The sequence below is a fragment of the Bombina bombina genome, chromosome 1, assembly GCF_027579735.1.
Source record: "Bombina bombina isolate aBomBom1 chromosome 1, aBomBom1.pri, whole genome shotgun sequence".
NCBI classification, from domain to species: domain Eukaryota; kingdom Metazoa; phylum Chordata; class Amphibia; order Anura; family Bombinatoridae; genus Bombina; species Bombina bombina.
The window spans coordinates 955,061,875-955,075,371 of NC_069499.1; the positions used below are offsets into that span (position 1 = coordinate 955,061,875).

Here is a 13,497-nt window from a genome sequence, read left to right on the forward strand (position 1 = left end):
ACAAGTTCCTAGAGGTTCCGGTGCCCCCCGATGTTTTTCCTATACCCAAGCGGGTGGCGGACATAGTAAATAAGGAGTGGGAAAGGCCCGGCATACCCTTTGTCCTCCCCCTATATTTAAGAAATTAGTTCCTATAGTCGACCCCAGAAAGGACTTATAGCATACAGTCCCCAAGGTCGAGGGGGCGGTTTCTACTCTAAACAAACGCACTTCTATTCCTATAGAAGATAGTTGTGCTTTCAAGATCCTATGGATTAAAGGTTAGAGCGTTTGCTTAAAAAGATGTTTGTTCAGCAAGGTTACCTTCTACAACCAATTTCATGCATTGTTCCTGTCACTACAGCTGCGTGTTTCTGGTTCGAAGAACTAGAAAAGTCGCTTAATAAAGAATCTTCGTACGAGGAGGTTTTGGACAGAGTTCAAGCTCTTAAATTGGCTAACTCTTTTTTATTTTAGATGCCGCTTTGTAATTAGCTAGATTAGCGGCGAATAATTCAGGGTTTGCTATCGTGGCGCGCAGAGCGTTTTTGCTTAACATCCCTTTCAAGGGTAAAACACTGTTTGGCCCTGACTTGAAAGAGATTATTTCAGGCATCACTGGGGGAAAGGGCCACGCCCTTCCTCTGGATAGGTCTTTTAAGGCTAAAAAGAAGCCAAATTTTCGTCCCTTTCGCAGAAACGGACCAGCCTCAAATTCTACACCCTCTAAGCAAGAGGGTAATACTTCTCAAACCAAGTCAGCCTGGAGGCCGATGCAAGGCTGGAACAAGGGTAAGCAGGCCAAGTCACCTGCCACTGCTACCAAAACAGCATGAAGTGTTGGCCCCCGATCTGGGAAGGATCTGGTGGGGGGCAGACTTTCTCTCTTTGCTCAGGCTGGGGCAAGAGATGTTCAGGATCCTTGGGCGCTAGAAATAGTTTCTCAAGGTTATCTCCTGGAATTCAGGGAACTACTCCCAAGGGGAAGGTTCCACGGGTCTCAATTATCTTCGAACAGGCATTCTTACACTGTGTAGAAGACCTGTTAAGCATGGGAGTGATTCATCCTGTTCCATTAGGAGAACAAGGGATGGGTTTTTACTCCAACCTGTTCATAATTCCCAAAAAAGAGGGAACATTCAGACCTATTTTAGATCTCAAGATTCTAAACAAGTTTCTAAGGGTTTCATCATTCAAAATGGAAACCATTCGAACGATCCTTCCTACCATCCAGGAAGGTCAATTCATGACCACGGTGGACTTAAAGGATGCGTACCTACGTATTCCTATCCACAAGGAACATTTTCGGTTCCTAAGGTTCGCCTTTCTGGACAAGCATTACCTGTGGCACTTCCATTCGGATTAGCCACTGCTCCAAGGATTTTCACAAGGGTACTAGGGTCCCTTCTAGCGGTGCTAAGACCAAGGGGCATTGCAGTAGTACCTTACTTGGACGACATCCTGATTCAAGTGTCGTCTCTGTCAAAAGCAAGGGCTCATACGGACATTGTCCTAGCCTTTCTCAGATCTCACAGGTGGAAAGTGAACATAGAAAAAAGTTCTCTGTCCCCGTCAACAAGAGTTCCCTTCTTGGGAACAATAATAGTTTCCTTAGAAATGAAGGTTTTTCTGACAGAGACCAGAAAATCAAAACTTCTAAGCTCTTGTCAGGTACTTCATTCTGTTCTTCTTCCTTCCATAGCGCAGTCCATGGAAGTAATAGGGTTGATGGTTGCGGCAATGGACATAGTTCCTTTTGCACGAATTCATCTAAGACCATTGCACCTGGGCATGCTCAGACTGTGGAATGGGGATTATACAGACTTGTCTCCGACGATACAAGTAGATCAAATAACCAGAGATTCACTCCGTTGGTGGCTGACCCTGGACAACCTGTCACAGGGAATGAGCTTCCGCAGACCAGAATAGGTCATTGTCACGACCGACGCCAGTCTGGTGGGCTGGGGCGCGGTCTGGGAACCCCTGAAAACTCAGGGTCTATGGTTTCGGGAAGACTCTCTTCTCCCGATAAACATAATGGAACTGAGAGCGATATTCAATGCTCTCAAGGCTTGGCCTCGACTAGCAAAGGCCAAATTCATAAGGTTTCAATCAGTCATCATGACGACTGTTACATATATCAACCATCAGGGGGTAACAAGGAGTTCCCTGGCGATGGAGGAGCATCCGGGGGAGTGGGAACTCCATCTGGAAATCTTTGCCCAAATAACTCAATTATGGGGCATTCCAGACTTGGTTCTGATGGCCTCTCGTCAGAACTTCATGGTCCCTTGTTACGGGTCCAAATCCAGGGATCCCAAGGCGACTCTATTGGATACAATAGTAGCACCTTGGATCTTCAACCTAGCTTATGTATTCCCACCGTTTCCTCTCATTCCCAGGCTGGTAGCCAGGATCAATCTGGAGAGGGCTTCGGTGACCTTGATAGTTCCTGTGTGGCCACGCAGGACTTGGTATGCAGACCTGGTGAATGTGTCATCGGCTCCACCATGGAAGCTACCTTTGAGACAGGACCTTCTTATTCAGGGTCCATTCGAACATCCGAATCTGGTTTTCCTCCAACTGACTGCTTGGAGTTTGAACGCTTGATTTTATCAAAGCGTGGGTTTTCAGATTCTGTAATAGATACTCTTATTCAGACTAGAAAGCCTGTAACTAGAAAAATTTACCATAATATATGGAAAAAATATATCTGTTGGTGTGAATCTAAAGGATTCCCATGGAACAAGATAAAAATTCCTAAGATTCTTTCCTTTCTACAAGAAGGTTTGGAGAAAGGATTTTCTGCGAGTTCTCTGAAGGGACAGATCTCTGCTTTATCTGTTTTACTTCACAAAAGGCTGGCAGCTGTGCCAGACGTTTAAGCGTTTGTTCAGGCTCTGGTTAGAATCAAGCCTGTTTACAGACCTTTGACTCTTCCCTGGAGTCTTAATCTAGTTCTTTCAGTTCTTCAAGGGGTTCCGTTTGAACCCTTACATTCCGTAGATATTAAGTTATTATCTTGGAAAGTTTTGTTTTAGGTTGCAATTTCTTCCGCTAGAAGAGTTTCTGAGTTATCTGCTCTGCAGTGTTCTCCGCCCTATCTGGTCCATGCAGATAAGGTGGTTTTTACGTACTGAGCCTGGTTTTCTTCCGAAGGTTGTTTCCAACAAAAATATTAACCAGGAGATAGTTGTACCTTCTTTGTGTCCGAATCCAGTTTCATAGAAGGAACGTTTGTTACACAATTTGGACGTTGTCCGTGCTCTAAAATTCTATTTAGATGCTACAAAGGATTTCAGACAAACATCTTCCTTGTTTGTTGTTTATTCTGGTAAAAGGAGAGGTCAAAAAGCAACTTCTACCTCTATCTTTTTGGCTTAAAAGCATCATCAGATTGGCTTATGAGACTGCCGGACGGCAGCCTCCTGAAAGAATCACAGCTCATTCCACTAGGGCCGTGGCTTCCACATGGGCCTTTAAGAACGAGGCTTCTGTTGATCAGATATGTAAGGCAGCGACTTGGTCTTCACTGCACACTTTTACCAAATTTTACAAATTTGATACTTTTGCTTCTTCTGAGGCTATTTTTGGGAGAAAGGTTTTGCAAACCGTGGTGCCTTCCATCTAGGTGACCTGATTTGCTCCCTCCCATCATCCGTGTCCTAAAGCTTTGGTATTGGTTCCCACAAGTAAGGATGACGCCGTGGACCGGACACACCTATGTTGGAGAAAACAGAATTTATGTTTACCTGATAAATTACTTTCTCCAAGGGTGTGTCGGGCCCACGGCCCGCCCTGGTTTTTTAATCAGGTCTGATGATTTATTTTCTTTAACTACAGTCACCACGGTATCATATGATTTCTCCTATGCAAATATTCCTCCTTTACGTCGGTCGAATGACTGGGGAAGGCGGAGCCTAGGAGGGATCATGTGACCAGCTTTGCTGGGCTCTTTGCCATTTCCTGTTGGGGAAGAGAATATCCCGCAAGTAAGGATGACGCCGTGGACCGGACACACCGTTGGAGAAAGTAATTTATCAGGTAAACATAAATTCTGTTTTTATGTCACAATGTTTGATGATTGTAAACTTATGTTTGTACCGTGCTGTATTTTTTCTCTGATTTATTTTTTACTTTTTTTTCAGATTGCAGATGATCGTATGGCATTGGTGTCAGGGATTAGCCTGGATCCTGAAGCAGCCATTGGTGTCACCAAACGTCTGCCTCCAAATTGGGTGGATAGTGTGGAAGAAGTAAGATTGCTTAACACAAAAAAACTGTTAATTTTTATTCCATTTAACTGATAAACTTCCCAGGTAGTTTGCAATTAAAGGGACATAAAATACATTGACATTGTAATATAAAATGTTTTAATGATATGTATTAAAAACACTTTTGCAATATACTTTCATTTGTTTGGCCATTGAATAACAGGTGCAGCAAACAAGATGGTAATGTAGTTGGGAAGTTTGCACATTCAGCCGTCATGTTATCTATTGCAAGAAAACAGAAAATTACAAGGTATTTATGTCCCTTTAATAACAAGCCTGATATTGTGTTAACGTGGTATTACAATTTTTGAGATTGTAATATTAAATGATTAACTATATTTTGTTCCACTATATTTTGTTCCACTTTCCTGTAATTTAAAAGGAAACCCGCCTCAGAGCAGGAGGACAGTGGTTAGACATCGCCGAAAATCAACCCGATCCAATACGATCAGGTTGATTGACACCCCCTGTGAATCTGCAGGGGGCTGCGTTGCACCAGCAGTTCACAAGAACTGCTGGTGCAATGATAAATGCAGACAGTGTATGCTGTCGGCATTTTTATCGTGGTGCGGCGGACATGGTTCGCTATAGCGGATCATGTCCGTCCACACAATGATAAATGGACCCCTTATAGTCTATAAAGTAATGTAGTCTATATACCCTAATCTCTACAATATTTTAACATATTAGATATCATTATCATGCTAATACATTGAATGCATCATTATACGTAACATTTAGTTACAATTCAATGTCCCTTTCATGATTCAGGTAGAGTATACATTTATATCAATTTTGTTTAATTCTCTTGATATCCTTTATTGATGGAGCAGCGATGCACTATATATATATATATATATATATATATATATATATATATATATATATATATGTATATATAATAGCAAGTGGTGAAGGATCCAAACGGATGGGTTCCGTATCCAGCAAAAACTTCACACAGCAGGCACAGCATGTCTGTCCTGGCTTATGTTTACCATTGACAAAAGCCCATGTGAGGGCTGAACCGTTTGGTTATTTACACATTGAACGGATTATAAATTCCTGCTGTGCCTGCTGTGTGAAGTTTTTGCTGGATACGGAACCCATCCGTTTGGATCCTTCACCACTTGCTATTGTCTGTTTGTTTAGCAGTGCACCAGGTGACTGCTGATGTGAGGAGTGCCGCTTCCACAAAGATATATATATATATATATATCTCTGAATCGTTAATAAAAAATGTTGGTTTCCTTTAAGAGACTCCCTGGATATAAGCATTTTACTGTTTGGTATGTTTGTTTGTTTTGTTTTCTCCAACATAGGTGTGTCCGGTCCACGGCGTCATCCTTACTTGTGGGATATTCTCCTCCCCAACAGGAAATGGCAAAGAGCCCAGCAAAGCTGGTCACATGATCCCTCCTAGGCTCCGCCTTCCCCAGTCATTCTCTTTGCCGTTGCACAGGCAACATCTCCACGGAGATGGCTAAGAGTTTTTTGGTGTTTAAATGTAGTTTTTATTCTTCAATCAAGAGTTTGTTATTTTAAAATAGTGCTGGTATGTACTATTTACTCTGAAACAGAAAGGAGATGAAGATTTCTGTTTGTAAGAGGAAAATGATTTTAGCAACCGTTACTAAAATCGATGGCTGTTTCCACACAGGACTGTTGTGATGAATTAACTTCAGTTGGGGGAAACAGTGAGCAGACTTTTGCTGCTTGAGGTATGACACATTTCTAACAAGACTTGGTAATGCTGGAAGCTGTCATTTTACCTATGGGATCCGGTAAGCCATTTTCTTAATTTTTAATATAAGAATAAAGGGCTTCACAAGGGCTTTAAAGACTGGTAGACATTTTTCTGGGCTAAAACGATTACTTTATAAGCATATTTAATGGTTTATAACTTTGGAGAGTTATTTTAATCTTGGGAATTCTGTTAAAAAAACGGCAGGCACTGTATTGGACACCTTTTTCACTGGGGGCCTTTTCTAGTCATAGGCAGAGCCTCATTTTCGCGCCACTAATGCGCAGTTGTTTTTGAGAAGCAAGGCATGCAGATGCATGTGTGAGGAGCTCAGATCCACTGAAAAAGCTTATTGAAGGCGTCATTTGGTATCGTATTCCCCTCTGGGCTTGGTTGGGTCTCAGCAAAGCAGATACCAGGGACTGTATAGGGGTTAAATGTAAAAACGGCTCCGGTTCCGTTATTTTAAGAGTTAAAGCTTTCAAATTTGGTGTGCAATACTTTTAAGGCTTTAAGACACTGTGGTGAAATTTTGGTGAATTTTGAACAATTCCTTCATACTTTTTCGCATATTCAGTAATAAAGTGTGTTCAGTTTAAAATTTAAAGAGACAGTAACGGTTTTATTTTAAAACGTTTTTTGTGCTTTGTTATCAAGTTTATGCCTATTAACATGTCTGAACTATCAGATAGACGATGTTCTGTTTGTTCGGAAGCCAAGGTTCCTCTCCATTTAAATATATGTGATGAATGTGACAAACAAAGTAGGGACAATGATGCCACTGATAATAATGTTGCCCAAAATGATTCCTTAAGTGAGGGGAGTAAGCATGGTACTGCATCATCTCCTTCCATGTCTACACCAGTCTTGCCCACTCAGGAGGTATCTAGTGCGCCAATCCTCCTTACTATGCAACAATTAACGGCTGTAATGGATAATTCTATTAAAACATTTTAGCCAAAATGCCCACTTATCAGCGAAAGCGTGACTGCTCTGTTTTAGATACTGAAGAGCATGAGGACGCTGATGATAATGGTTCTGACATGCCCTTACACCAGTCTGAAGGGGCCAGGGAGGTTTTGTCTGAGGGAGAAATTTCAGATTCAGGAAAAATTTCTCAACAAGCTGAACCTGACGTTATTACATTCAAATTTAAATTGGAACATCTCCGCGCTCTGCTTAAGGAGGTGTTATCTACTCTGGATGATTGTGACAATTTGGTCATTCCAGAGAAATTATGTAAGATGGACAAGTTCCTAGAGGTCCCGGTGCCCCCCGAAGCTTTTCCTATACCCAAGCGGGTGGCGGACATTGTAAATAAAGAATGGGAAAGGCCCGGCATACCTTTTGTCCCTCCCCCTATATTTAAGAAATTATTTCCTATGGTCGACCCCAGGAAGGACTTATGGCAGACAGTCCCCAAGGTCGAGGGGGCGGTTTCTACTCTAAACAAACGCACCACTATCCCTATAGAAGATAGTTGTGCTTTCAAAGATCCTATGGATAAAAAATTAGAGGGTTTGCTTAAAAAGATGTTTGTTCAGCAAGGTTACCTTCTACAACCAATTTCATGCATTGTTCCTGTCACTACAGCAGCGTGTTTCTGGTTCGAAGAACTAGAAAAGTCGCTCAATAAAGCATCTTCTTATGAGGAGGTTATGGACAGAGTTCAAGCACTTAAATTGGCTAACTCTTTTACCTTAGACGCCACTTTGCAATTAGCTAGATTAGCGGCGAAAAATTCAGGTTTTGCTATTGTGGCGCGCAGAGCGCTTTGGCTAAAGTCTTGGTCAGCGGATGTGTCCTCCAAGAACAGATTGCTTAACATCCCTTTCAAGGGGAAAACGCTGTTTGGCCCTGACTTGAAAGAGATTATTTCAGATATCACTGGGGGAAAGGGCCACGCCCTTCCTCAGGATAGGTCTTTTAAGGCTAAAAATAAAACAAATTTTCGTCCCTTTCGCAGAAACGGACCAGCCTCAAATTCTACATCCTCTAAGCAAGAGGGTAATTCTTCTCAAACCAAGCCAGCCTGGAGACCGATGCAAGGCTGGAACAAAGGTAAGCAGGCCAAGAAGCCTGCTACCGCTACCAAAACAGCATGAGATGCTGGCCCCCGATCCGGGACCGGATCTGGTGGGGGGCAGACTCTCTCTCTTCGCTCAGGCTTGGGCAAGAGATGTTCAGGATCCTTGGGCGCTAGAAATAGTTTCTCAAGGTTATCTCCTGGAATTCAAGGAACTACCCCCAAGGGGAAGGTTCCACAGGTCTCAATTGTCTTCAGACCAAATAAAAAGACAGGCATTCTTACATTGTGTAGAAGACCTGTTAAAAATGGGAGTGATTCATCCTGTTCCATTAGGAGAACAAGGGGTGGGGTTTTACTCCAATCTGTTCATAGTTCCCAAAAAAGAGGGAACATTCAGGCCAATTTTGGATCTCAAGATCCTAAACAAATTTCTCAGGGTTCCATCGTTCAAAATGGAAACCATTCGGACAATTCTTCCTACCATCCAGGAAGGTCAATTCATGACCACGGTGGATTTAAAGGATGCGTATCTACATATTCCTATCCACAAGGAACATCATCGGTTCCTAAGATTCGCCTTTCTGGACAAGCATTACCAGTTTGTGGCACTTCCATTCGGATTAGCCACTGCTCCAAGAATTTTCACAAAGGTACTAGGGTCCCTTCTAGCGGTGCTAAGGCCAAGGGGCATTGCAGTAGTACCTTACTTGGACGACATTCTAATTCAAGCGTCGTCTCTGCCACAAGCAAAGGCTCATACGGACATTGTCCTAGCCTTTCTCAGATCTCACGGGTGGAAAGTGAACGTAGAAAAAAGTTTTCTATTCCCGTCAACAAGAGTTCCCTTCTTGGGAACAATAATAGACTCCTTAGAAATGAAGATTTTTCTGACAGAGGCCAGAAAATCAAAACTTCTAAGCTCTTGTCAAGTACTTCATTCTGTTCTTCTTCCTTCCATAGCGCAGTGCATGGAAGTAATAGGTTTGATGGTTGCGGCAATGGACATAGTTCCTTTTGCGCGGATTCATCTAAGACCATTACAACTGTGCATGCTCAGACAGTGGAATGGGGATTATACAGACTTGTCCCCGACGATCCAAGTAGATCAGAGGACCAGAGATTCACTCCGTTGGTGGCTGACCCTGGACAACCTGTCTCAAGGGATGAGCTTCCGCAGACCAGAGTGGGTCATTGTCACGACCGACGCCAGTCTGGTGGGCTGGGGCGCGGTCTGGGAATCCCTGAAAGCTCAGGGTCTATGGTCTCGGGAAGAATCTCTTCTCCCGATAAACATTCTGGAACTGAGAGCGATATTCAATGCTCTCAAGGCTTGGCCTCAACTAGCAAAGGCCAAATTCATAAGGTTTCAATCAGACAACATGACGACTGTTGCATATATCAACCATCAGGGGGGAACAAGGAGTTCCCTGGCGATGGAAGAAGTGACCAAAGTAATTCAATGGGCGGAGATTCACTCCTGCCACTTGTCTGCAATCCACATCCCAGGAGTGGAAAATTGGGAAGCGGATTTTCTGAGTCGTCAGACATTTCATCCGGGGGAGTGGGAAATCTATCCGGAAATCTTTGCCCACATAACTCAATTATGGGGCATTCCAGACATGGATCTGATGGCGTCTCGTCAGAACTTCAAGGTTCCTTGCTACGGGTCCAGATCCAGGGATCCCAAGGCGACTCTAGTAGATGCACTAGTAGCACCTTGGACCTTCAACCTAGCCTATGTATTCCCACCGTTTCCTCTCATTCCCAGGCTGGTAGCCAGGATCAATCAGGAGAGGGCTTCGGTGATCTTGATAGCTCCTGCGTGGCCACGCAGAACTTGGTATGCAGACCTGGTGAATATGTCATCGGCTCCACCATGGAAGCTACCTTTGAGACGGGACCTTCTTGTTCAAGGTCCGTTCGAACATCCGAATCTGGCCTCACTCCAACTGACTGCTTGGAGATTGAACGCTTGATTTTATCAAAGCGTGGGTTCTCAGATTCTGTCATTGATACTCTTATTCAGGCTAGAAAGCCTGTAACTAGAAAAATTTACCATAAAGTATGGAAGAAATATATCTGTTGGTGCGAATCGAAAGGATTCCCATGGAACAGGGTAAAAATTCCTAAAATTCTATCCTTTCTACAAGAGGGTTTGGAGAAAGGATTATCTGCAAGTTCTTTGAAGGGACAGATTTCTGCTTTATCTGTTTTACTTCACAAAAAGCTGGCGGCTGTGCCAGATGTTCAAGCTTTTGTTCAGGCTCTGGTTAGAATCAAGCCTGTTTACAAACCTTTGACTCCTCCTTGGAGTCTCAATTTAGTTCTTTCAGTTCTTCAAGGGGTTCCGTTTGAACCCTTACATTCCGTAGATATTAAGTTATTATCTTGGAAAGTTTTGTTTTTGGTTGCAATTTCTTCTGCTAGAAGAGTTTCAGAGTTATCTGCTCTGCAGTGTTCTCCTCCTTATCTGGTGTTCCATGCAGATAAGGTGGTTTTGCGTACTAAACCTGGTTTTCTTCCGAAAGTTGTTTCTAACAAAAATATTAACCAGGAGATAGTTGTGCCTTCTTTGTGTCCGAATCCAGTTTCAAAGAAGGAACGTTTGTTGCACAATTTGGATGTAGTTCGTGCTCTAAAATTCTATTTAGAGGCTACAAAGGATTTCAGACAAACATCTTCCTTGTTTGTTGTTTATTCTGGTAAAAGGAGAGGTCAAAAAGCAACTTCTACCACTCTCTCTTTTTGGCTTAAAAGCATCATCCGATTGGCTTATGAGACTGCCGGACGGCAGCCTCCTGAAGGAATCACAGCTCACTCCACTAGGGCTGTGGCTTCCACATGGGCCTTCAAGAACGAGGCTTCTGTTGATCAGATATGTAAGGCAGCGACTTGGTCTTCACTGCACACTTTTACAAAATTTTACAAATTTGATACTTTTGCTTCTTCTGAGGCTATTTTTGGGAGAAAGGTTTTGCAAGCCGTGGTGCCTTCCATCTAGGTGACCTGATTTGCTCCCTCCCATCATCCGTGTCCTAAAGCTTTGGTATTGGTTCCCACAAGTAAGGATGACGCCGTGGACCGGACACACCTATGTTGGAGAAAACAGAATTTATGCTTACCTTATAAATTACTTTCTCCAACGGTGTGTCCGGTCCACGGCCCGCCCTGGTTTTTTATCAGGTCTGATGAATTATTTTCTCTAACTACAGTCACCACGGTATCATATGATTTCTCCTATGCATATTCCTCCTTTACGTCGGTCGAATGACTGGGGAAGGCGGAGCCTAGGAGGGATCATGTGACCAGCTTTGCTGGGCTCTTTGCCATTTCCTGTTGGGGAGGAGAATATCCCACAAGTAAGGATGACGCCGTGGACCGGACACACCGTTGGAGAAAGTAATTTATCAGGTAAGCATAAATTCTGTTTTTTTGGGGTTGGGGGGGGCATTTGCTTTCATTTAGAAAAAAGAAATAGTATTTTGCAATTATACTGCATATTAATCTTGGCTGCTGGCCACTACAGCTGCACCTAGTCCAGGGGAATTTTCATATCACTTAGCAGTTTAGTGCTGGCATTAGTGATTGTGCTGTACAACCATCTTATTGGTGACCTTTCATCTTTGTTTTGCTTATCTTACTGGTATTTGAGTAAAACAGTACGGCTCTTACTTACTTAAGTATACTGTGTATTCTTAATATGGTTTCTTCAGTCTTTTTTTCCCCATTTTTTTTAAAACATCATATTCAGTTTTTAAAATGACCCCAGAAGCAGAACTTTTTTTTACTTTCTGCGATGAGTTTTTTTTTAGTTAAAATTTTTCTGCAGGTCATTTTGAAATAGAAATCAGTTTTAAATCGTTTATAAACAATATTTATTTCAAACATAAATGCTAATACAGTATATAGACAGACACACATAGATAGATTATAGATTGAGATTTGCCAATTTATCTATCTATCTCTAACATAAGGATCATGGGCAGGAAAATATATGAACCGCCGGTATAAATACTGGCATCACACCTTGTAAAAGTAAAATATTGAGGGGAAAAATATGGGGAAGTGATACAAAAAGAGCAGAGGGAAAATTAGCAGGTTACAAGAGAATGATGAAAAAGGGGAAAGAGGTGTAACAAAGAGAGAGCTAACTTAAAAAGAGAGTGGGTGAAAATGGGAAGAGATGAGTGAGGGGGACATAGAGCTGAGACAGAGAAAGAAAGATAAGTGGGAAAGATGAGAAAGGCAGAAAGAGAAATTAGTTGCATGATGCATCATGCATGAGAGATGTGAGACACATAATGAGAATGAGAGAGTGAACATGCAGATGAGAAATTCATGTTTTGTTTCATTATATATCAGGTCACATCATGTTTCTTTATTCAGACTTCCTCATTGAATTGCCAAATACCAGTAAGGGGTGAGGTTCCTTGCCCAATGCCCACTAAACTAATATACCAGTCCAGTGTTATACATAACAATAACTAAAGTGCAATTTAAATATAAAGTCTGTTTCCGTTGATGCTTTGCTCTGACTTTGGCATCATTTCATTATATTGTATGTATGTTTTAACCTTTACAAACAGCCCCAGGGGGTATATAATACATCTACTGCCTGTGACTTTATATGCTTTTCACACAGAAAACTTAGCACTCCAGTGTCGCGCTACGGAGGGAGGGGCGAGTGTGAGTGTGCAGGAGCCAAACACCGGTGAGACATTTAGAGATCAGATCCCCCCCAGCTGCCTTGTCTGCAAGTAACACTTGTAACCCTTCACCTCCACGGCTCAAAATGTTAATAGCCCCGCACAGGGGGAAAAAAAGCGTTATCCCTGCTGCGGTCTGCTTGTGAAGACTGTTAGCTTAAAAGAAATGTGTGTGGGTGGAGTTCCGGGAATTGCCGATTCCCATTTTTGATAATCAATCACCATTGCCAAATTAGACACACACACAACCAACCGGTATAAGCTTTCACGGAGTTGGTAGTGTTTTTAAAAAAAAGAACATGAAGGCTAAAGCTGGCGCTAGGCGCACATTCACAAAAAAATGTTTACAGCCTGGGCTTCAGTAGAGAGGGGGGACCGCCTCAGTTTTAAGCAGCGCTAGCTTCTGTTCTTTTTTTTTTTTAAAACACTACCGACTCCGTGAAAGCTTATACCGGTTGGTTGTGTGTGTGTCTAATTTGGCAATTGTGATTGATTATCAAAAATGGGAATCGGCAATTCCCGGAACTCCGCCCACACACATCTCTTTTAAGCTAACAGTCTTCACAAGCAGACCGCAGCAGGGATAACGCTTTGTTTTTCCCTGTGCGGTGCTATTAACACTTTGAGCCGGGGAGGAGAAGGGTTACAAGTGTTACTTGCAGACAAGGCAGCTGGGGGGGATCTGATCTCTAAATGTCTCACCGGTGTTTGGCTCCTGCGCACTCACACTCGCCCCTCCCTCCATAGCGTGACACTGGAGTGCTAAGT

The 13,497-nt window shown here is 42.7% G+C and overlaps 1 protein-coding gene across 1 annotated transcript in view; it reads left to right on the forward strand.

Moving 5' to 3' along the window:
- STX16 (syntaxin 16) overlaps positions 1–13,497 on the forward strand; it is a 178,882-nt gene that overhangs the window by 33,365 nt on the left and 132,020 nt on the right. Inside the window, exon 2 of the mRNA XM_053704804.1 lies at positions 4,128–4,235. Coding sequence (XP_053560779.1) covers positions 4,128–4,235 — 108 coding nt within the window. The remainder of the gene's footprint in view (positions 1–4,127; positions 4,236–13,497) is intronic.